This window comes from Nestor notabilis, unplaced genomic scaffold (assembly GCF_000696875.1).
Source record: "Nestor notabilis isolate BGI_N333 unplaced genomic scaffold, ASM69687v1 scaffold8570, whole genome shotgun sequence".
Taxonomy (NCBI): Eukaryota; Metazoa; Chordata; class Aves; order Psittaciformes; family Psittacidae; genus Nestor; species Nestor notabilis.
The window spans coordinates 43,147-65,680 of NW_009909668.1; the positions used below are offsets into that span (position 1 = coordinate 43,147).

At 48.7% G+C, this 22,534-nt stretch overlaps 1 protein-coding gene across 1 annotated transcript in view; it reads right to left on the reverse strand.

The window, feature by feature from the left end:
• The window catches only part of LOC104407603 (collagen alpha-1(XXVII) chain-like), a gene marked incomplete at its 5' end in the record, with an annotated part of 74,032 nt that overhangs the window by 36,422 nt on the left and 15,076 nt on the right, over positions 1 to 22,534 (reverse strand). Inside the window, 8 exons of the mRNA XM_010016964.1 lie at positions 585 to 638; positions 942 to 948; positions 1,370 to 1,423; positions 5,477 to 5,530; positions 7,244 to 7,297; positions 7,470 to 7,523; positions 18,988 to 19,041; positions 19,796 to 19,849. Coding sequence (XP_010015266.1) covers positions 585 to 638; positions 942 to 948; positions 1,370 to 1,423; positions 5,477 to 5,530; positions 7,244 to 7,297; positions 7,470 to 7,523; positions 18,988 to 19,041; positions 19,796 to 19,849 — 385 coding nt within the window. The remainder of the gene's footprint in view (positions 1 to 584; positions 639 to 941; positions 949 to 1,369; positions 1,424 to 5,476; positions 5,531 to 7,243; positions 7,298 to 7,469; positions 7,524 to 18,987; positions 19,042 to 19,795; positions 19,850 to 22,534) is intronic.

Below are 22,534 nucleotides of genomic sequence, written 5' to 3' on the forward strand. Positions count from 1 at the left end.
AATCGCATTGTTGTGGGACTGGCTGCTCTTTCTTTCCATGGAACAAAACTGTTGGCCTGTTTGGATAGACTGGCTGTGCAGGGACAGGAATCAGTCCTGTTCCAAAGGCCAGGTAGCAAACTCACAGCAGCTAGATGCAGAGCACAGCACAAGCCCTGAGTGAGCCTGTGGGGCTTTGCCAAGAGGAAGGGCATCTGGTTTCTTTACTTTCTAGCAATGCTCTGGCCAGTGGTGCAGGGGCGAGTGATGGACAGCTCTTGGTTTCCCCTGCCAGGCCTTGGAATTCCTGATTAGTTGGAAATTGAATCTGCAAAGACTCAAATAAAACAGACAAATTGTTGGAAACCAGAGTCTGAAGAACTTGACCTTTTTGGAGATCTGATCAGATGCCAAAACCACGGGCAGAGGAGTGAAACAGGAGGAGTCCATTATGCGTGCTTGCAGGAAAAGAATCCTCAGAGCGAGCAGGGCAGAGGCTTATTGCCCAGAGGACCAGGTTTGGCTTCAACTTGGCCCTGGGAACCACGGGGTCCTAAGTGCACAGAAATGTGAGAGCTGAAACATGCCATGAGAATGAGGTTTACCTTGACACCATCCGGCCCGGGCGCCCCGCTGTCCCCTTCCAGCCCTGATTCCCCCTGTAAGACAGAATGAAGCACCATGAGGCTGTGCATAAACATGCTTTTAAACTAAGCTTTCTGCAGATGAGTCGAGGCAGTGAGTGACAGGATCCCAGCCCCTGGACATGTCCTATCTCACACCCTGATGCTGAACAAGCTCTTCCTGGAGCAAGAGCAGGAATTCAGTCTCTTGCTTTATTCTGAGACACAGTTTCTCCTCCATGGACCCTATGGGAAGACCTCCTTTTCCCTGCGTTGAAAAGCGGGCTTCGTCTGCATTCATTTAACCTGGGGCTTCCCCATCCTGCTCCAACAACTGACCTTAGTCCTGAGAAGGGGCAAGAGGCACTGCCAGCTTCAATCTGCGCATTCATCCCATCCCTGGCTCCCTCCCACATGTGCATAGTGTAGCCAGTGTTTCCCTGCTTAATGCCTGCCTTCTGCTCCAGCATTCCCTGCACCCTCCCGGTGAACAGGACGGGTCTGTTCCCACATTGCTCCTTTCATACGTGAGCGGGTCACAGCAAAGCAGCACTGTACCACTGGGGATGCTCACGTAGGATGCTGAGCTGGAGCTGACAGGCTCTGTGAGGAAGGTGTCGCCATCACCCGCAGAAGAAACAAGCACCATAAGGGTTATGGGATGCTCAGGGCAGGGTCTGTCTGTCCAGGCTGTGAGTGAACAGGCAGCAGAGCTTCTGGGGAACTACTAAGGCAAAGAAGCTCATCCATAAGGTGACTGTACTCACCCTCTGGCCAATGAGACCTTGCTCTCCAGGGATTCCCAATGGGCCAGGATCACCCTAAAAAGAAGGAAGCACACACATGGAGACAAGCAGTTTACTGAGCACGAAGCACTTCCCATTACACCCCCCGTTTTGACCTTTCTTTCCTTTTCCTACACAAACACCTTCATTTCAGTTTGCGAGGGGGTCCAGAGGACAGGTTGGCATCACCAGCGTGCCTCTGCGTGCACCGGGCCAGCGCACACCAGCTCTGTTGCAGTGATGCTCAACAGGACAGGAAGATATTCTCTTGGCATGGTCCTTTAGCAGAAAAGCAGCAATGCTGGGTGCATGCAGCGCTGCAGCAGACACAACCAGAGCGAGGAAGAAGAAAGCCAAGAGCATTTTGAGCCCCAGCATCACTGAGGAAGATGAAGAAGAACCTTAATCTTTGATGGCACCAAAATGAATGGATTGAAGTTGGCAAACAAATGGATCTTGCCTGCAGGCTGTGAGGTTGCAGTTCAGCACTGGGTGTACAACAGCCATAGGACAGCTACATCCCAGGTGTGTCCATCCAAGGTAAGCGCTTTGCAAGGAAGAGAGCTCAGGAAACACAGAGGTAAAGGGGAAAAATTGACCTATTCATACATCTTATCCCGCAACAAACCAGTCTGCAAGTGATGACTTCCCAGAGCAATCCCAGGCTGTCCAGCACCTCCCAGCTTAGGAGAAGGAGCAAGCATGGGATTGATGCTCCCTGGCTCCCAGCAAGGACGTGTTCCAGCAGGTAAAGGGGTGTTTGTGCAAACCACCGTGTCCTGTTCCCAAGGAGGGCAGCCGGGAGCACGGAAGCTGTAACACTTGTGCAGTATCAAGATGCCAAAGACATGGCAGCTCCAGTGGAGCGTCAGAAGGTTTGCCAAGGAAAACACGGCAAAGGATGGGGCTGGGGGCGGGGGGTGAAGAGCAGCAAAGAGGAAATTGCATTTAATCCCCACATAGAGCCTGTTCAAAAGCTTTGCACACAGGAGCGAACCTTCAAACTGAGCGGAAAGGGGGTTAGGATCAAATAAAAACCCCTCTGAGCTGCTCGGCACAGGGATCTCATTCAAACAAAGAGATGATTTTTTAGACGCCTTTCCGTGTGGACAAGAAGGTGCATTCATGGCTCTGGAGCAGGGCACCCTTCCCCCATAACCTTTAGAGGAGTTCAGTCCCCATGGAGCTGAGGCTTGGAAACTGCGGCAGGACCTTGTTTGGGAGTATTTGTAAGCTTGGGACCTTCCTAAGGCTCTTCTTGTTTCAAATTAGAAGCTGCCTGGATCTCTGAGTCTTAAGGACTCCCCCCTCCACTCAGACTGAGGGAGAAATGAGCTTCATTTCCAAGGTCCTTCATAGCTCTTAAGGCACAAGACCCACGGGATGGTGCTTCTCCCCAGCACCTACAACCTCCCCCTCAGGATGGGGCTCAGGTGTTTGTAATTAAGGGCTTAAAATTAAGCCCATTTTATTTTTCAAACTTTAGGACAAGGGGAAATGGGTTTAAACTGAAACACGGGAAGTTCAGGTTATATACAAGGGATAAGTTGTTCCCTGTGAGGGTGCTGAGGCGCTGGCACAGGGTGCCCAGAGAAGCTGTGGCTGCCCCATCCCTGGCAGTGGTCAAGGCCAGGTTGGACACAGGGGCTTGGAGCAACCTGCTCTAGTGGAAGGTGTCCCTGTCCGTGGCAGCGGTTGGAACTGGGTGATCTTAAGGTCCTTTCCAACACAAACCACTCTGTGATTCTACGATCTTTTGTGGAATATGCTTTGGCTGTTGGAGGGTGAACCCACAATGTTACCCCATCCTGCAGGAGCAGAGGTTGCTATTATTATCTCCTTGGCCTGGCACAGCAATTGCACTAAGGGTTTTACTTACCTTCACGCCAGGTTCACCTGCGAGGCCAGGTTGTCCTATTGAGCCAGGCGGTCCCTGGGAAAGAAAACACCCCCAGATAATGAAAAAAACCATTGTAACCAAGTAGAAAACAAGATCAAAGGCATAATTCCTTTAGCAGAGCCCTCCTGGGACAGCAGAGCCCTGGTTGCAATGTAATTACCTCCCTGGAGCTGGATCAGGATACACAGCATCAAAGAGGCTCAGTAACCCCCTGTGCATGGTTCCTGGGAGGGCTCTGCTCATCCCTCACACCTCCCCTGTCCCCAAACACCTCTGCCAAGCACTTCCAACACATTCCAACCCTCTGCTTTCTAAGGGTAGCAACCATGCCAGGGAGCAGCACTGGGATTAGAAGGGAAAAGGTCCAGAATTAGACTTAAAAGCCCTTTGCAAGGGTCCAGCAGGATGGCTGATACATCCTGCTCCCTGCAACCCCACTTCTCCATCGCTGCTGCTGTGAGCACACTCTCCTGGCCACTGGGCTGGTTTGGGTTAGGGTAAAACCTTAACACAGCCTCAGGGTTGCAGCACATTGAGGAGGAGCTCCCTCAGATGACACAGATTCAATCATTTTCTCTATTCATTTTCTCTGGGTGTAATGGGCCAGCAAACATCCTAATGCCAATGACCGGGCTCAGACCAGAGATCCATGGCCCGGGGCTGTCTCCAGGCTAGCTGAAAGAAAGTGGCTGGCTCCTTTGTGAACATAGACCCTGGTAGAGAAGTTTGGCATCCCTCAGAGACCCTGACCTGGGAAATTATGGGAAGTAAGACAGGAAGATAGAAAGATGAGAGAATGACAGCAGGGTCATGTTCATCAACTATCTTTAGAACTAAGATCAACTGGGAGCTTTAATCTTTGTGCAGTTTCTACTACCTCTGGGAAGCACAGGGAATGAGAATCAGTAAAAGAAGCCCAAAGATGGGACAGCAAAGAATGTCTTTAAAGGATTTGAGTGGTTTATTTACTTATGATATTTGCTTTCCGGACAACACTCTCCCTTCTCTTTACAGTTGGGAGTAAAGAGCACAGAGTCAAGGGAGCAGCTCTGCTGCCCAGGGAATAAAGCCAGTTCCTGGCTTGCTGAAATGGATTCAAGGAGAAGAGGGAGCAAGGGTGTGTGTTGGGTTTGTGAACAAACAGTCAAGTCACACAATGAGAAAACTGAGGCTCCAATGAAAGCAAAAATCCTGCTCTGGTTTCTCCAGAGGTACCAGTGCAGAGAGAGGCTCCTGGAAGAGTCACACACTTGAATAAAGCTTTGTACTTTCTTGGTTGGCAGCATCCAGAGTGGCTCAGTAGCAGCTTTCCAGCTCCCCACTGTGGTTTACCACGCTGAGAGCTTGCTCCATCCAGCCTAGCAGCCATGAGGATGGAAACTCGCATGACTCACTTCGCAGTAGAATGCATTAAAGCCACCTTCGCTGCTGTTTGCACAACAGGGTGAGACATCATGTCTATATGACAGCTTGGGACCTATGGAAAGGAGCTACCCAAAGGGAACTGGCACATCTGGAATAAACACCTAAGACTGTAATACTTCAAGGGAGTGAAATCAAGCCAGGGCTGCAGACAAATTAGGGAGGAACCATGGAGGCATCTCCTATACTCCAGCAGGGCACTGTTTGGCTGCTGCTGCTTTGGTTATGGTGTGTTTGTGCCACTGCTTCATGGCAACGGCAACCCCAAAGCACTGTCAGCAGCAAAGGCGTTTCTCTGAGCTTCCTCTACTGGCTGCAGAGGCTTGTGGTGGGACTGCCATGAGCTGGCAACACCGTGTCTTGTCAGCAATGGCACCAGCGAGGGGGAAAAAGCAGTTTTCAGTTTGATCTGTTATTGAATTTGGTCCCTAAGTCTGCAACCCTGGTGCAGAAAGGTGCTCCCTGGTGTGGTTGTAAAGCCAGGTCTGGGACATGCTTGTCAGTGTGGTCAGCTTTAAGACGTTTCTCTTGTTGTGGAGATGGATCTGCACATCTCTCAGTTGTGTGTCTATGGCCTGTGATGAAAATGATGCTCGAATTTCTGACTTCCAGTGTTTGTTTTGGAAGTTGACTTTCAGACTTGAAGGAAATCCTTCCTGCTTGTGTCCCCACATGTGGAAGGATGTGCTTGTGCACATTTACTCCTGCCTCAGACCTTCCACTGCTGGTGCAAGGGGAAAACAAATCGGAGCAAAGATCAGACCTACCTTATGCCCGATTTCTCCCAAAGGCCCGGGTGGCCCCTGTGGTCCTTGTGGCCCCTGAAAAACAGAGACAAGAGGCTCTTTTCATACAGGTGTTCTCATTTGTGAAGGGCTATCACTTCCAGGGTCTGTAAGATAAAGCACCAGTTCCCTCCTGCATCACAGAGTGCAAGAGATGGCCATTGAGATGGAGAGATCAGCTGGGAATAAATGGTGTGGAAGAGAGACAGAGGAAGAAATGAAGTTACTGTGTGTGGGCAAGGAAAGACAGATGAAAACAGAGTAATAAAGCACTTGCCGGGTCGCCTGAAGCCCCTTTTGCTCCTGGAGGTCCAGAAGGTCCTTGGATACCCTAGAAAAATTAAACACATCAAGGTCAGCTCCAACCCCATAGAAATCCTTTGATGCATCTCATAAAAAGCTCCAGTCAAAGGAGTGGAGAGGTGGCCCTGTAAGTATGAGAGACTGTCCAAACGCTTCCTCCTTGGACCAGGACTCAACATTTAGGGGCTTGAGTGAAGCTAAGGTTGTGAAAGGAAGCCCAAGGGATGGACACTTACTGGGAAGCCACGTGCTCCTGTCTCCCCGGTCTCCCCCATCTTCCCCTGTGAACACAGTTACAGCAATTAGCAGGGGATGTGCTGAGGTACCTGCGGTGCTTTGGTCAGGAGAAGCTGCAGTTCCCTGGGCACTGTGTGTGTGTGGGTACCCCCATGGGGCACTGACACCGTGCCAGGCACTGGCTCTCACAGAGGACCTACCTGCAGCCCCTCTGGCCCCTGCTTGCCTGGCTCCCCTGCTCGGCCCTGAAAAGCAAAACCAGAGACTCAACTAGTGATGAGTTCGGGTTCAAAGCAACTCAAAACACCACTGATGCTGTTCTGCCCCAGCCCATCTGCTCTTGCATCTTAGTGGCTCAAATATCCCCCTCCAGTTCCCTGCAGCTTTTGAGAGGCGAAATGCTCAGCATCCTGTCCTGAGGAACACCCCAACCAGCACAAAGTGAGGGCAATGGGCTGCAGGACCTAAGGTTTATTGAGCAAACACTGGTTTGGAGGAAGCTGGGAGCCTTCAGGATGCTCAGCACAGCCCTGCCAAAAGATTCCCCATCCAAATGGTATTCACAGAACCATGTGTGCAATGCAGGAGATAGAGTCTGTGGTGCTCGATGGTAGGACAAGAGTTCAGCTCTGTCACGCTACTCTTACATCAGGCTGCTGCCAAAGGGGGAAACTCCCCCATGCACCCACCTCAGAGCCTGTCGTGGAGCAGCTCACCCTGGATGAAGGGCTGCCTGGGCAGGGTGTCTGCCAGGCTCTACACCAGGCATCTCTTGCCCTGTGTTTTTCCCTGTCCTGATCTAAGTAACATACAGTGCATCAGATCACATACATAATCCCTCAGGTCATGTTTTGCCAGTTGTGTTAAATTGCTCTGATTTGAGCGCTATGTTCAGAGGTAACAGTCAAGCACACTCACTGCCAGTTAAAGCTATTCCCATTCCTGTGAGGGACAACTGTTATTTCAGCAATGGCCTTTTTATGTTTGAGGAGTGTCTCTGTATTCATTGGTCTCAGACCCCAACAAGAAGTGCCCTGATGCCCACATTGGACAGATTTGACTCTGGTTGCGCAAAAGACTCATCCCTGCAGGTTGATCCTCATCAGAAACTGAACATCCCCTGTTCCTGGAGGAAGATGCGGCCTTGATCCTACCCAGTGCATTTTACAACACAGCTAAGAGCAGCCTTGGCCACCCTTTGACACTCACCTTGACACCTCGCGACCCTGGCTCACCAACTGGTCCATCAGGCCCTCTGGCACCCTGGGAAAAGGCAAGAAAGAGGCAAAAATAAGAATTGACTCTGATCCCTGCAGGTTGATCCTCATGGAGAAATTGAACATCCCCTGTTCCTGGAGGAAGATGTGGCCTTGATCCTGCCCAGTGCATTTTACAACACAGCTAAGAGCAGCCTTGGCCACCCTTTGACACTCACCTTGACACCTCGCGACCCTGGCTCGCCAACTGGTCCATCAGGCCCTCTGGCACCCTGGGAAAAGGCAAGAAAGAGGCAAAAATAAGAAGACAGACTATGTGTCTCACTGGAAAATACAGCATTGCCCTAGCTTTGGCCACCAGGAAAGTCCATGAGCTCAGTCTTGGCTAAACCAACCTAATACCTGGTTGGGTTAAGGACAGCAGCTCAGAGCCCAGGACTCAAAAGATCCATTCTGAGTCTTGTTGCTTCATTTCTCACTATTACAGCACCAAAATGCTTTTTATTCCTGTTAAACCAACTGCAGACCAAAGCCAGGGGAGGAAAGCAGGCCAGGAACAGCCTCACGTTGAGACAACAGCTACATGACAACAGTTTTGCCATGCACAGACTAGCCTTATTGATAGTAAACCTCTTCCTTCCTAGAAACTACACTTCTCCACCTCACCCTGACCTTAACTTTTGGCATTCCACCCTGTCTCATGATCACAATCAGGGCAACAGAGCTACAAAATATAGAGGCACACAAAGCCTGACCATACAGTACCTTCACGCTTATCCTGGGCCCCAGGCTGCTCACAGAGATCAGGGTATATTTGCTGACAGCAGAACTGAAGCTTTCAGCTACAGTTACCTGCTATTTAAAGAACTGGCTGCTATTAAGGATCAGGCAGGTGCTCATGCATATGCATGCTAGGAGCATGCTGTGCCTGCTTTAGCATGTCTGATCCCATGCCTGGCATCAGCTCTGGGATGCGTGCAGCAGGCATGAGGACCTTGGGAAGTGTATGGAACAAGCACACTGATGGCACATGCAAGAGTCCACGCAGTGACCGATCCTTGTGGGATTAGCTAGAATGGAAGGGTTCATGGAACAGATAGGCATCCTTGAGGTATGGGTGTCCTTGTTTTTCCAGAGGGTTCTAAGTGAGGAGAGGGGATAGCTGTGATGTAGCTTTCAAGCTAATTCTAGAAGAGAACACACAGCCCTCTGCACCATTGGAACCCCTGAAAGCAGCGTGTCCCACTGACAGAGAATAAACAGAGCTAGAGAAAGGGGAAAATAGAATAGAGAAAGAAAATAGGGCATATCAAAAGCCTCTATTAAGGCACGTCATGCTCATAATCAGGCCATGAGCTCAGTTGGGACTCTGAGGCGCTACCGCAATATAAATAATAAATACAAACAGAGAGCGGTGCTAGAATGGAGTGGTAAGAGGAATCCTGAGAGCAGGCCAGCGTGGAAATAGGGAAAACAGGAGCCAATGTGCTTAATCGGGATGCAAAGCGAGTGCCAAAAGTAATAACAGGGCTGGGGAGCCAATGCGTTAGAAAAGCAACTCCAGGATGACAGGCAAAGAGAGAGAGAGAGGCTCACAAAGAAAGGCAGTGTAACAGCAGAAGAGGAATAGGAAACCAGCCAAATTATTACAGCAGACAAACATTGTCAATGTAAAATAATGCAAAAACTTCTACTGGGCTTGGCAGAACCCTGTGCCGCTGAGTGTACCAATAACCAAAAGCCTGTATGGAGTGCCAGGAAGACACAGCTCTAAAGAATGCCCAGCCTGGCCTCCAGAACAGACAGACAGAGGAGGACTGTGCACCAGATGGGAACACCACAACCAAACGGGGTGTTTCACAGGTCGGGGCTTTGCTACGTTAACGCAGCTCTCACCAGCCCAAGTGCCTCAGCTCGTGCTGGCCACTGCATCAGAGAGCAGCAAAGATCAAAAGGTTTATTAATCCTTGTCGCTGTAAACCTCAAAGCACAATGACATGAAGCAGAAGGTCATTGAAAAGCAGGGCTACTGGCAGCTCAAGTCGGCACTGTAAGTTGGAGTAGTAGGAGAGCAGGGCTTGGAGGCATCTGGGGAGCTGCTTGGGATGGCAGGGGTTGGAACAAGATGATCTTAAAGTCCTTTCCAACCCAAACCATTCCATGATTCTATGACCAGAAGGCCCAGCAAAATGCACAGACCTGCCCTGGGCTGTCCAAAGAGATGTGTCAGCATGTGTATGGCACTGGCATCCTGGGAAGCACCCTGCTGCCTCATCTATCATCCTCCCTGGAAAACAAACTGCTCCCCTCCTCTTTGAACAACCATTCTGATATTCTGTACAGGTACACCTCTACTATCCGAGATGATGGGGTGAGCTGATTGTGAAGAAGATGATGATGTGCAGATGGGAGGGATTCAGTAGTTCTACCCTGGTATTACAGGAGGGAGTAGGGATCAGAGGCAAACAGGACATGGAAATGCTAGAGATGACCCAGGTTAGAGGTTTCTATTCCAGGACAGATGCTGCTGGAAGTGGGATACACCTGGCCTTGTCAGACCCATCTTCAGTAGCCTGTCCTGCCCTATCCAGCCTCTTTGCCAGCTCTGGGCTGGGTCAGGCTGTCGGATACCCTCAGCCTTCACTCAGCTCTGCAGCAAGGGCCATGGTTCTCAGTGGTCCAGCCCAGCAGGGCTGGGTAAGTGTTTGCAGTATCCTCATTTCCTCCAGCAGAGCCCTGTCACCAGCATGGCAGGATCTGCCAGGGCAATCTCCCTTCACAGCAGTCACCTGCCTAATCCCATCACAACACATCTCGTCGGCATCTGACCTAAAGAAGGAGAAAGTGACCCTGCATTCACAAATGCATGTGGCGAGCTTCATCTTTTCTAGCCTCCTGGGCTGAAACCCAGGATAAAGGCTTCCCCTAATTCACCCTGACAGGAAAAACTATATTTAGTCAATTAGTTAAATCTTTAAAACTCTTTTACTGACAACGCTGGTTAGAGATGAGTGAGTGAGGTCCTGGCAGCTCTCTAGGGAGCATCCCATGCCAAACGCTGCAAGGCACAGCATGGTGCCTTCCCCCTGCAGACCTGGTGGCTTGGCATTGCAGGCAGGGCTAAGCACAGCTCCCCTTGGACCCTCAGTGCTTCAGAATGAACTGAACAGCCAGGCATGCCTACCCTGAGCAGGTAGAGGGACCAGAGAGGTGCCTTGTGGAACATCATCTGAGGGACATAGGCAGCATGGACCTAAGGATGGCGTAAGAAGGGTGCATGGCTTTATCATCGGTGTCAGCATAGCTAGAAGCCCATGAAACAGAGAAGGAAGCTTTTCTTTAGCCTGTGTTAGTATTTATATGGCAGTACACAGCTCAGGAGAGGTCCTGCTGGGCCAGGGCTGTACAAACAGTGCAAGCTCCAAGTAGCTTTATAATGTAAACAGGAAAAAAAGGAGGGTTAGATAGAGATCTGTCTGCTCTTGTGCACATGGGCAGCTGAGGCACAGAGAGATAAAGGTTCAAGGCTGATGGAGCCTTTGAGAACCTGCTCACCAAAGCCAGCTGGACAGGAGTATGCAACTCAAAGGCATTGCTGTGTCCATCTCAAAGCAGCTCACCCGAGGTCACACAGGGAGCCACAGCACAGATATGTGCCTGGGCAGTCCCACTGCAGCACAAGACCAAGTGTCATCACTCACTGCTACCTAAACACGTGAGTTTCCTCTTTTGGTTGTGTTGTCAGGCAAGAGGAGCCAAATTGGTGCTGCAGAGGAAATCACAGCTCTGTGACCCCATGTCCGAATGCTGATGCTCCAGTTGCACTAAGTCAGGCTTGTGCTGAGGACGTGGATCTCAGCAGGGAGTGAGACACTCAGAGCTGGGCAGATACCAGCATCTAGTTTCAATGCCTTCTGTTGGCACATTTCTTACTGTACTCCCTACGGAGCCATGTAGTAAAAAGCTAGTGTTAAATCCTTGCAAGTCTCACCTCCAGTCACATTCTGCCCCCTGTAATCATGAGTTATTTTAATGCAGGATCCCTCAATGGTGGCAAAGCAGGTCACAGTGCCACACGATCAGTGGGTACACAGGCCAAGGCAGTATGTGCAGCACTATCAGCAATCCCAGCCTAAGCCAGTTTCATGATGTCGGTGAGATACAAACAGCATCAGCTCATAAACGCAGGGGAATTCAGCTCCAGGCTTTGCAACTTGGGTTTATTGCTAGTCCATGTGAGGCAAGAGATAGACTCTGCTGCTGGAGTAGACAACAGTCCTGCAGAACAGAGCTAAATACTCAACAAGGTGTTTCTGCAAAGCGCTGCTGCGTTTCCCCCCTGTTTAAAGAGATATTTAGGGCTCAAAGAGGGAGAGTAACCAGCCTCTGAATAGCAGAAGCAGCAGCACTAACAAGCAGTCAGTAGCTCCTCCCCAGAAACCCAAAGTTTCTTCCTTACCCCTTTACCCAAATATTGATGTTCCATTATCACAGTCTGGCCAAACGAAAAGCAAACAGATGCCCTGACTGAAGGGAGACATCACTGGCCATAGATCCGTAGCTAACTTTGCACTTTTCCTGCTTTTCCAGACAACTATAAAGATCCCTGGGAGAAAAACCTCTGCTTTCCCTCCATGAACAACATCTCAGCTGGGCCTGGAAAAGGCAGCTACTTTCAGGTTTGCTTAGATAACACCACTCTGTGAATCCCTAGCGTTGATGGATTCCTGCAGTCAGTGATGCTATGAAGCATTGTGCCTGTGTGGCAGAGACACAGAGCAGCACCTTATCTCCTCTCTGCAGGCTTCACCTGGGCCACAGTTAATGCAGGAGCTTGATGAATGGATGGTGGAAAAGAGAAATGTGCTTTGGGATTTGAAAAGCTCCTTCAAGTTGCCTGAGCCAGTGCCCAGTGAGAGGGTGAAATACCAGAGATACTGACACACTTCAGCCAGAACAGGGCAAGATGAGCCACTTCACAGCAGGATCTCAGGTGCAGCTTTACGATCTGAGCTGCAAAGTTGTGGCTTCAGTTGATATTTCACCTTTAGCAGAGATTTTCAGTCTATACCTGGGCTTTTTGCTATCTCTGTCCTCGACAGAGCATGCTGGAGACCACATTCAGGAGAGCCGATTAACAGAAACATGCTTTTGCATTCACGTGAGATAGGGCGAGGGAGGTGCTGAATCAGCTGCCTCCAAATGTAAACCTTGATTTGGTTAAGTAATTAGCTTTAAACATGTGCAGAGCTGTCACTAACTGGATTTTAAGCACATATCTAAATGCTACACTGAGTACCAATGAAGGGAAAGCAGCCTGGGCTCATACGTCCAAGATTCTTGTCCTTAGGGAAGAGAAGAGGGGAAACCACGTTTGTGAAAGATTGTTCAGTACCAGTTTGATGGGCTGAACAACGGCTTGGGAAGGAACAATAGCCCTAAAATGACTAAAAAGAAGGTTAAGGAACTTTCTACTTCTATCTTGACTGTACAAAAACTATCACAACATATATGCAGGCCTCCAAAAGCCTCCATTGTTCCTTACAATAGAAACCATATTCGCTATTTACGTTTCCTTCAAAAGCAAAATTACTTTAATGAAGTATCCACAAACAGAGCTCATGGAATCCACAAACATCTGGCAGGGGCTGCATTCATGTTTCCACTCTGAATTGAATTACGTCCCTTTTGTAAGCTAGGGTAGACAGAGGGTAATGGCTGAAGTTACAACTGGGGGATCATTTCCCTATTCTGAGTAAACCAACAGCTGGAATAGCAGGACAAACTGAGCAGACAAAGAGTACTATGTGCCTGGAATATCATCTGAGAGTGTGAAGAGAAGGAAAATGTGATAGAGAGATATACAAACCCAGGCAGGAGATCTGCTGGTCCTTACAATACCAACTTGCCCACATCATACCGAAATCTGTAGGATTTCACAGCAAAGCCCAAGTTCCTCCTCTCTGCTGAGGATTTTAGAAAGGATGTCTGTTTGTGTGGGGAAATTCTGTATGGATTATAACATTGCAGTGCTCAAATGCATCAAATCTCTGCCATGCCACAGTCCAGCAGTGAGTGCTGAGGGCAGGAGCAGGGCAGGGCACCAGCAGCAAACCCAGATGCTCAGTGCCTGCGTGGCTTACCCCTCTCTGATACTGGTTTCCTTAGGGCAAGATCAAGACCTTAATGCACCCTCTTGCCCAGGCACTCCTCCTGTTCTACCTCAATGTTCTACACTTCCTGGGGTGACTTTTGAGGGCTCTGCAGCCAGTCAGGGTAGAGCCACTGCTGCATTTCTGGTTCCCAGGGCTGGGATGCGCTTTGAAGCCTGGGCTCCTCAGTGGAGGAATGTCCAGGGGGAGTGACTGGCACAGGGTCTGCCAGACTCTACGTCTGGAGAGGAAATGCAACCCAAGGCCACAAAGCTGAGCATCTCTACCTTGTGGTACATCATTTTGAGGATGGACAGTGAGGGCAGCAGTCGGTGTCCTGAGGGTTTGGTACCATCTCTCTGGATGTAGCTATACCCGGAGGCAGGTCCCTGCCAACCTCCTTACTTACGAGCTGAATCCAGCTTTGCTCTTGGCTTTACTTTGTGTGATAATAAATATCCCCTTTTCTATTCCTGATAGTACAAGTGGAGTTGAAAACAGCCTGGTCAGCTGTACTTCCCTTGTGGGTTGAGGACTTCGGGCCACTGCAGATGTAAGAAGCCAAAGAAGGTTTATGAGAGTGAATCTTGCACAATCCAAGAGCCAAACACCACACACTTGGGGCTCCTCCTCTATCACTGCATATGTGAAAAGCACTGTCATAAATCCCTTATCTGCCATATTTAACAGAAATCATCAGCCTGGATTAATTGAGGTGTTTCCTCTTCAGGTCTGCACCAGAGCTTTACCTTGAGATACTTTTCACTATCTATTCCAAGCCTCCCATGCATGAATGCCTCTGGTTTCTCATCCATCATGACCATGGATGCCCCAGACAGCTCTTTTAATCACTGCTGTGTAGCACAGAGAAACCTTGCTCCCCAGGGGAGCCCCCAAGAGCAGAGCAAGGGAATGAGATCCATGGGCCTTCCCACCAAGGAGAACAGAGGCAAGGAAGCTGGTTTTCCCAGCCACAATTTAAAAGATGAACCCTGATATGCATCTGCTGGGCTTGGATGTTACTGGTGTCCTTCTAGCTGTGCTTTTAAAGCTTAAAGCAGTTCCAGGGTACATAACTCTGTGGTTATAAAGATTTCTAGTTGGTTATTCCATTTGCTTTTGCTGGTTGCAGCTATTCAAAGAGAGTATTAACTCTCGTGTAGGGAAACATATGCAATCCTTGGCTGTTCTCAATTCCCCAGGCAGAAGTTGCAGTAGAAGCTGAGACTGGGGGTGGGTAAAAATGTATAGTTTACTCCAGTCTACGTCTTTGAAAATGAAACATGGAAACAGATACCATAAGATCCTTGGAGGAAGAAATGCAAAATATGTTGTTACTGGGGCCTTCAAGAGAACCCGTGTGTGCTGCTATTAATACTTTGTAAAGCAGATGGACAAAGGAAAACAACCCAGAGCAGGGATGCTCCTGCAATAAACCTCCCGTTGAAGAAGAAGAAAGACTGAAGAGCTCAGTGGGACGTGGGTTGGATGTCACAGGCAGGAAAACAAGCAGCTTTGGCAGGTCTAGAGGTCATTCTGCTGTCAGCTGTCACCCAAAAAGAGCAGGAAGAACCACACATGAACTGACACAGACTGCTTGTGGAATCTGATCCAGCGTAACGTGTACTTGTAGCACTGCCAGGGGTGCTAGTTACTACTACTTCCCAGCACTAGGCTGGGGGGCTGCTCCTTACAGACACAATGAAGATTCACACATGGTTACAGTGTGGTACTGCTTAGATATGTACAGATAAAATCAGAGCCTTGTGCTGTGGGCTGGAAAAACACAGAGAAAGACTTAGGACATGCTTACAATTTGATGTATTGACAAAGCAAAACACACCTTTCTCATAATCCTGTGGAACTCTGACAGAAGATGTTAATCCTGTGAGACTGAAAGGGGAGACATGGGAAGAGTAGCCTGTCTGGCTCCTTGTCAGCTCCATTTCTGCCTGCCTTGTCTCTTAATTCTATGTCATAACATTTCCTCCTTTACCTGCCTCCGGTTAAATCACAACACTTCACATCTCAGCTGCTCTCTCTCCCTTGGCAGCAAAGGCACCATTTCTGATCTTTTCCCCCTCAGATGACTAAATCTTCACCATCCTCACCAGAAGTGTCCATAAACCCTGCTTTGGCATTGCAGGTGGTTGGAAAAGCCAAGCTGGACCACTTCCACAATAAACTCTACACTGAGGCACCCTTCTGCCAGTACACATCACTTGCATTCACATCCCTGGGAAGACTTGCTTCAATGACTGCAGTCTTTATGCACAGCAAAAACGTGGCTGTGGAGGTGCAGCCCCAACTGCTGCTCATCTTCACACCCCTAAACTCATTCACCAGATTGTTTTTCCAATGGCTGAAGGAGGAGAGGGAGAAAAGCTTGTGGAAAGTGCTTACCCTGAGGCCTTTCATCCCTCTCATCCCTGATGCACCACGAGCTCCTGCTGGACCCTGGAAAGGGGAAAAGGGAAACAAAATGAAGATGAAGAAGGAGGAAGGCAGCAGCTGCTGGTAATACCCCACATACTTATGTGATCTGCAGGAGCCTCAGGTGCAGACCCTTGAGCAGCAGGTTGGCTCATTAAACTCTCACCAAAGACATTCCCATATTTACTTGCCTATTAGTGGTTCTTTTTTAGCTCACTGATTGTCTTTGGATCATGAACATTTAGGCCAAGGATCCTGGCTGAGGTTTGTCTACTTAAGTATCTGCAGCCTGTTATCTGTTTAAATGCTGAGTGATTTGAAGTGATTAGAAGTCGAACATCCAGAACACGCTCTGAAGCTATTAAAAGCAGCTGTTGCTCAGTATCTGTACAAAAGTAATAACAACCAGGATCTGGTTTTCACTTATCCAAATACAAAATCAGACACCTCATCTTATGTAACCAAGCTTGACCTTTTCAGCCAAATACTGATTTTATCTTCAAGTAACTGTTGCCCTCTTAGTGCTGTATAAATATTCATACTGGCAGATAGATGCTGATTTCATTTGGAGTGTTGGTGTTGCGGATGATCCTGTTGTTCTTACACTTACAGAAAAGCTTCAGGTTTTCTTGTAACATGGATTTATACACACTCGATTCATTAATGTACATACAGAAAATGCAGAAGAAATGAAACTGCTTTTTTTTTTTGTCTGTTAGAATACTTACCAGTTTCAAAAATTAAAGGATTTGAACAATTGACAGGACTTATTTCTGTATTATACCTTAACCCCCTCCATATTTAAAGTTAGTGCCTTTCTGCTGTCAGAAAATGAAACCCTCAAAATGACACATTCCAGTCTTACTCTCTCAAATGTTCCACATCAACTTTTGCTATTTATATATTAATAGCTTCAACCAACTGTCAACCCTGCAAACTCCACCAAGGATCAGAACAAAACTGGACTGTGGTCTTCCTACTGCTTGTACTATTGCCACTAACAGAGGTTTTGCTTTTGGAGTGGAGGTATCTTTCTGCATGGCATGTAAGCTCAGAATACAGATGCTTAGCTGTTCTCTCTCAAGATGGAAAAGTTAGTTGACTGTAACTCCATTTGTAATCACAGTAAATCTCGGGTTTGCTAGTGAGGTCAGTAGTGACTGGCATGGACGAGCAGTAGATGTGTCAGATGCCTGTTTTTATAGAGATTTTTTTATGATAAACACATACTGAAATGAAATTTCAGTTTTTGGAATATCCTCCTGGAAGTCTCAGCCTATCCCAAATAGCTTTGGAAAATACAGGCACAGAAACAGTCATTGTGAAGGCAAAGTGTTGAGGGAAAGACCAGATAGCATGCTGGGAACTGCAAGGAACTGCTTAGAAGAAGATAAGTGACCTTTAATATACCTCTGTATTAAAACCATGTATTAACACAAAAGATAAACCATGATGGTGAGCAAGAAGAGGGAAAAAGAATCCACAAGACTCAGTGAGTTGACATCAGGGGCAGAGTTTCCTACCATTGAGTATACCTTTGCTTCCCATTGCCAATCACCCTCTATTGAATTAATCAGCCATCAGTGCTGCTAAGGCTCACTGGACAGCTTCATCTCAAACACTTCAACAGCTTAGGACAAACAACAACAGCACGGCTTGGGTCTGGCTTGAAAACCAAGTAATGAATGGTAGAGAAACAGGCAGAAACAGCTGGAATTAATGAGAGGGGATTTGGTATTAGGGGATTATTTGATTTACTGGCTTTGTGGGGAAGTTTGACTTGGTGAATTACGACTTTTGAAAATACAGTCTTGGAGGAAACGTTTTGCTTGGATGAACTTGTTATTTGCCTGCAGGAGAACAAGGAACTGAAGGAAGTGGAAGGACCTGGGGACAGTCTCAGCTCCCAAAACTCTGCAGAGAGGTTTTGGCATCTCCAGTCAGAGCTGATGCCTCAACTCACTCTGCTGTCATTGTCCCCAAGTAAGACAGACAAAGCTCAGTCTCAGCTAAAGGTACTGGAGGTGCACTTAGGTAGTGTTGAGGACCAGGAGCTCTTTGCCACAGGGCCAGTGCAGACCCCACCTCTGCAAGGACACACTCCAATTCTCTCCTGTGCTCGCATGCATGGAGCAAGCAGCAAACGTGCTGGGAAAACTGCTGCAAAAGGAACATCTGGAGATATCCAGCTGCCCCCCAGACTTGTGTCAGCAGCAACTGCTGCCAAGAGGGGCTACAGAGCAGCTCACAGCTGGTGGCTGCAGGCAACATCATGCTCCTTTCATTGTAAGGGCCTGGCAGTGCCACATTGCTGCTCTTCAGCTAGGGATGGGTCAGCCTGAGGTGCTGCTTGACCTCAGACCTTTTGTTTCCTTCACCCCATTGACTTTCAACTGTGAAATCTACCCCCAGGCAGCAGCTGGCTGCAGCTGCTGGTCCCAGAGCATCCCCATATCAGGCAGAGCTGCAGCTGATTTGGAGGCCGAACGTTTGGCACTGCCCGGGCATTTCATGACTTGATCTTCCTCTCAGTTAACAACACTGTGGGAATTCACACAGTGAGCAAAATCCATTCCCTGTGCCCACCCAGAACTGCTGGTTCCAGTTCCATCTGTGCTGCTGGGAGAGCTGGAGCTCCATCTGAACAATGGCTGTGGGAAACTGGAGCCATGCTAACATCGACCTCCACACCAATTGCACGCTCCGGCCACAGCACATGGACCAGATGAGCTCGTCCAGATGGAGGGTGCATCTGGGGGCAGCTGCTCCTCTCACCCCAGTGAGGGTCTCTGAGGATGCACGAGTGCATTTACCACGGGATACAGTCCCGCTATTGCAAGACGTGGTCGCCATCCTGCCAACGATCCCCAGCCTTGCAATAACACCTTGAGCTGGTGAGCTTCTGTCCTGAGGCTGGATTGTGAGTTCTGGATGCCCCATCAGAGAAACAGGCTATAAAAGTTCTAATTAAACCACTCCTTTTTCTCTTAACATCTCTTTCCATGTTCTCCCACCCATGCCTCATCCATTTCTCCATAACTCTAGTTCATATCGAACTCAAACAACTGGGACACAGTTGCTTGACCAGCCTGTGAATTCCCAGGATAAGGGTTGCTGTGTAGTATTACAAGGTATGATAGCCTTTACTTACCATTGGTCCAGGGATCCCAGGAAAACCCACTCCTCCTGGTGTTCCAGGGTGTCCCTAGAAGGGAAGGAAGAAGAACATGCCTGGTGTGAGTGCTCAGCCCCTCTTCCTCCAATAGGGAAGACAGGAAAAAAGACGTTGCTGGTTGCTTGTAAGGGCAGACAGGTCGGTTGTTTGTCAGGGTAATGTTGCTCAGGGGTGGATGGAGAAGACCAGACTGTCAAAAGCCCAGCTCCAACCTTGCTAGCACATAGATGTTCTGAACAGCCCAGGAGAGAATGGGCTGAATTAACATGAACTTTGGGTCTTGCAATATGGTAGACAGGAGGTGTGAGAGCAAGACAAGATCTTGCTGAGGTCCCCTCTGTTAAACTCCCCAAATGGCACTGCACAACACCATGGGGGTGCTGCCCAGGCCTTGCACCTCCAGCTGCCCCTGGCAGCCTGGTGGGATGTGAACAACAGATCCCTGCTCCCTGTCTGCTCAGTAGCCAGGATGCTTGGAGACAGGCAACCCTTCAGGTGCCATCGCTTGTAGTTTCCAGTTATCTCTGCTTGACACAAAGGTCCTCAGCTGATGGAGCTGCAGAACATGTGTCAAAACCCAGTGTTTCTCTGAAGGGGAGATTGCTGAACCCGACTGCTGGGGAGAGGTTATACCTCAATATCCAGTCCGATGGACATTCCCATCCCCAGAGACAGGAATAGCTTGTTGTCGGGGAGCTAGGAGACCAGGATAAGCTGCACCCTTCGCTAGGGTAGAGAGAGAGAGGCAGCAGGAAGAGCGAGAGAATGCAGACTTACTCCTTACCATCGACCCCTTGACTCCTGGAGGGCCTGGGGGTCCCACTGCGCCACGGTCACCCTGGAGAGACACAGGTACATGGAGAAGAGTGAGGACTTAAGCTAACAAGCACACTGAGCTGGCAGCAAAGGGATCTAGATTGATGCGACAGCTAAAACACCGACAAATGGCAGTTTATGCCATCAGAATTCTACCAGAAAGGCTTCCAGTGCAGAATAATTATCACCATCTTTCAGTATCCATCTCATCAGGGTAGTTAAAGGACTACAGCAAGAATTAGTTAATCCTCCATGTCCCAAAAGAGGGGACTTCACTGTTGCCATCAAACCACTGAGGGACAAGAAACAAGCAATGCACACAAGAACACCTTCCACTCTGGGCAGTGCTAGGACTGGATCCCGGGAGATCTCTATCTCTTCCCACCTAGGGCATGACATCCTTCTCTGTTCTGTTGTATTAGAATTCCTACATGTCCTGGCATTTTTAGAAGCTTGGATTTGAAAGCTGTGGTTATGAGACCCCTGTTGAGAGCAGGGAATCAAGTTGGGAAATGCTGGAGATGCTGCCTGGAACAGAGGGCTGGTGCTTTCAGGAGGAGACTGTAGACATTTTGGGGGGACTCCCTATCCTGTAGCTCATCCTGGGACCACAGATCTGCATTTATGTTCAGAGCTGGATGCCTCCACAGCCCACCCTGATGATACCACCCCTTTTAAAACAAGCCACTGTTTGCTATTATAAAACTTAACATCATTCCAAAAGCCTTACTTAATCCTCACATGCAGAACGTCTCACGCCCCATGAGTGCACCCCTGGTCCTACACCTCAGCCAAGAAGTGTCAAGCTCAATGAGCACCTCTGTGCCCTGCTGACACAAAGACGAGTGAAGGCTCTAGGGGTGGGACACTAACTGTTCCTTTTCGGAGACAGTGGCAATTCCCACCACGACTGCCTGCACTATCCCTTGCAGCCCCAGTCATGCACTGGGAATTAGGTGTGTTGTGTTTGTGTGCTTGGGGGGATGAGGAAGGAGAGGTTAGCAAATGCTGCCAAGTAGTTTACGCCCAAAATCTGACCTATCTTCCAACAGCTAAAGGGTAAGGGGGAATATTTCCTGGCCTCTAAGCAGTTTATTAAAAACAAACCCCAGAGTTTGTGTTGTCACCAGTTGGCTCTTTTAAGCCAAGATAAGGATTCCCCCCCCCACATGCATGGATTTTATTACGTACGTATTAACTGTATTGTTCTCTTTGATAATCTTTGGATTCTACTGGCTTCAGGCTGAAGTTTTGCAGCTCTCAGGACAGAGATTGCTGACTCAGCTATGTTTAATGAAAGCATATTTCCCACTTCATTTAGCTCACAACAGCATAGTAAGCTGTAGGATGCTATGCCAACTGGAGGCCTGATTGAGGTTTTGGTGATAGTTATTTCTGTCCTCTTTAGGCTTGTCCTGGTAGAGAAGAAGCCTGATTGAAATCACAGCCGTGCTGAGGATTTCCTAGGGCAGATATTCAAAGGACAGCCCGGGTTTGCCTTGACACTAATGTAACATCCTCGTGTCTCAGAGTCAATCTGCAGGATGAGGATTGCTCATGTGGTCAAGGCATTGGCATGGGAGTCATAAGGCCAGTTGTGAATTTACTGGAGTGGGGAAAAACATCTTCCCAGCTCTCCTGTATGGCAAACCCCTTATTTCTCATTCAATTCAGGGCTGCAGTTGCCACTGAGACAACTCATTCAGGCACTAATTTCATGTGTAACCACCTTGGACACATCACATCCTCCTTATTCTTCTGTTTTCCTTCAGTAAAACGTAGCCCACATCATCCTATTCCATTTAGTTCTTGTGTGCCTGGGACTGAGCCTGCTTAGAGAGCATCTCATGTAACAGGCTTTCCAAAGGCTGCTGCAGACAAGCAATAAAACACAGCACAACTGTCACAGAGCCTTTACATCATCACCCAGAGGACAGGGCTTGAAGTAATAGAAGTGAGAGAGAGGAAATGGATGTGTGGAATGCATCATTTTATGCTCTTTACTATCTTTACGGCTGGGGGGAAAAAAAAAACCAGCAGTGGGCAACTGAGATACAAGGAATGACAAAGATGATTTGTCTTTGGAAGCTACCCCTGAATAAGATTTTACACTCTAGTAGAAAACAAATTAAGGCCCCATTTACATTTTTATGGGAAGTAAAGGCATTTTTCTTCCTGAAAGGAGCATGCATCTGTACTGCACACAAGAGGGCACCAGCCCTTAGGAGCGTGCCCAATGCAATGCAGGGGCAGCCCCACAGGATGGTTCTCATCAGAGAGAAAGGGAAGGATTTGGACCAGCCTTTGCTCAAATAAGTGGCTGCACTCTGGTACCTTCTCTGCACCTGAGAAATTGTTGAGACCTCAGTGCAGGATCAAGCCTTGTCCTGTGGGACCCCTTTGGCAAATCAGCACGGGCTTGTGAGCACATCTCTGTACAAACCGCGTAACACAACCTCCTTGGGCTCCTCCCGTGTCCAGCAACACAGGGCTGGTGGGTCCCTAGTTCCCAGAAAAGCCAGAACTGATGGTTACACACAAGCCTTCTGGCAGGTTCTGAATCAATAAAGCTCAAATTTTCAGAGCACATCTGACAGCATCTCCTTGGAGGAGATGCAAAGCGGATGCTTTTTGCCTGGCCCAAGACCAGCTCAGCCACCCTGTGCTTCATTCCCAGCTGGGTGTTGCACTGACACGACAACTTAAA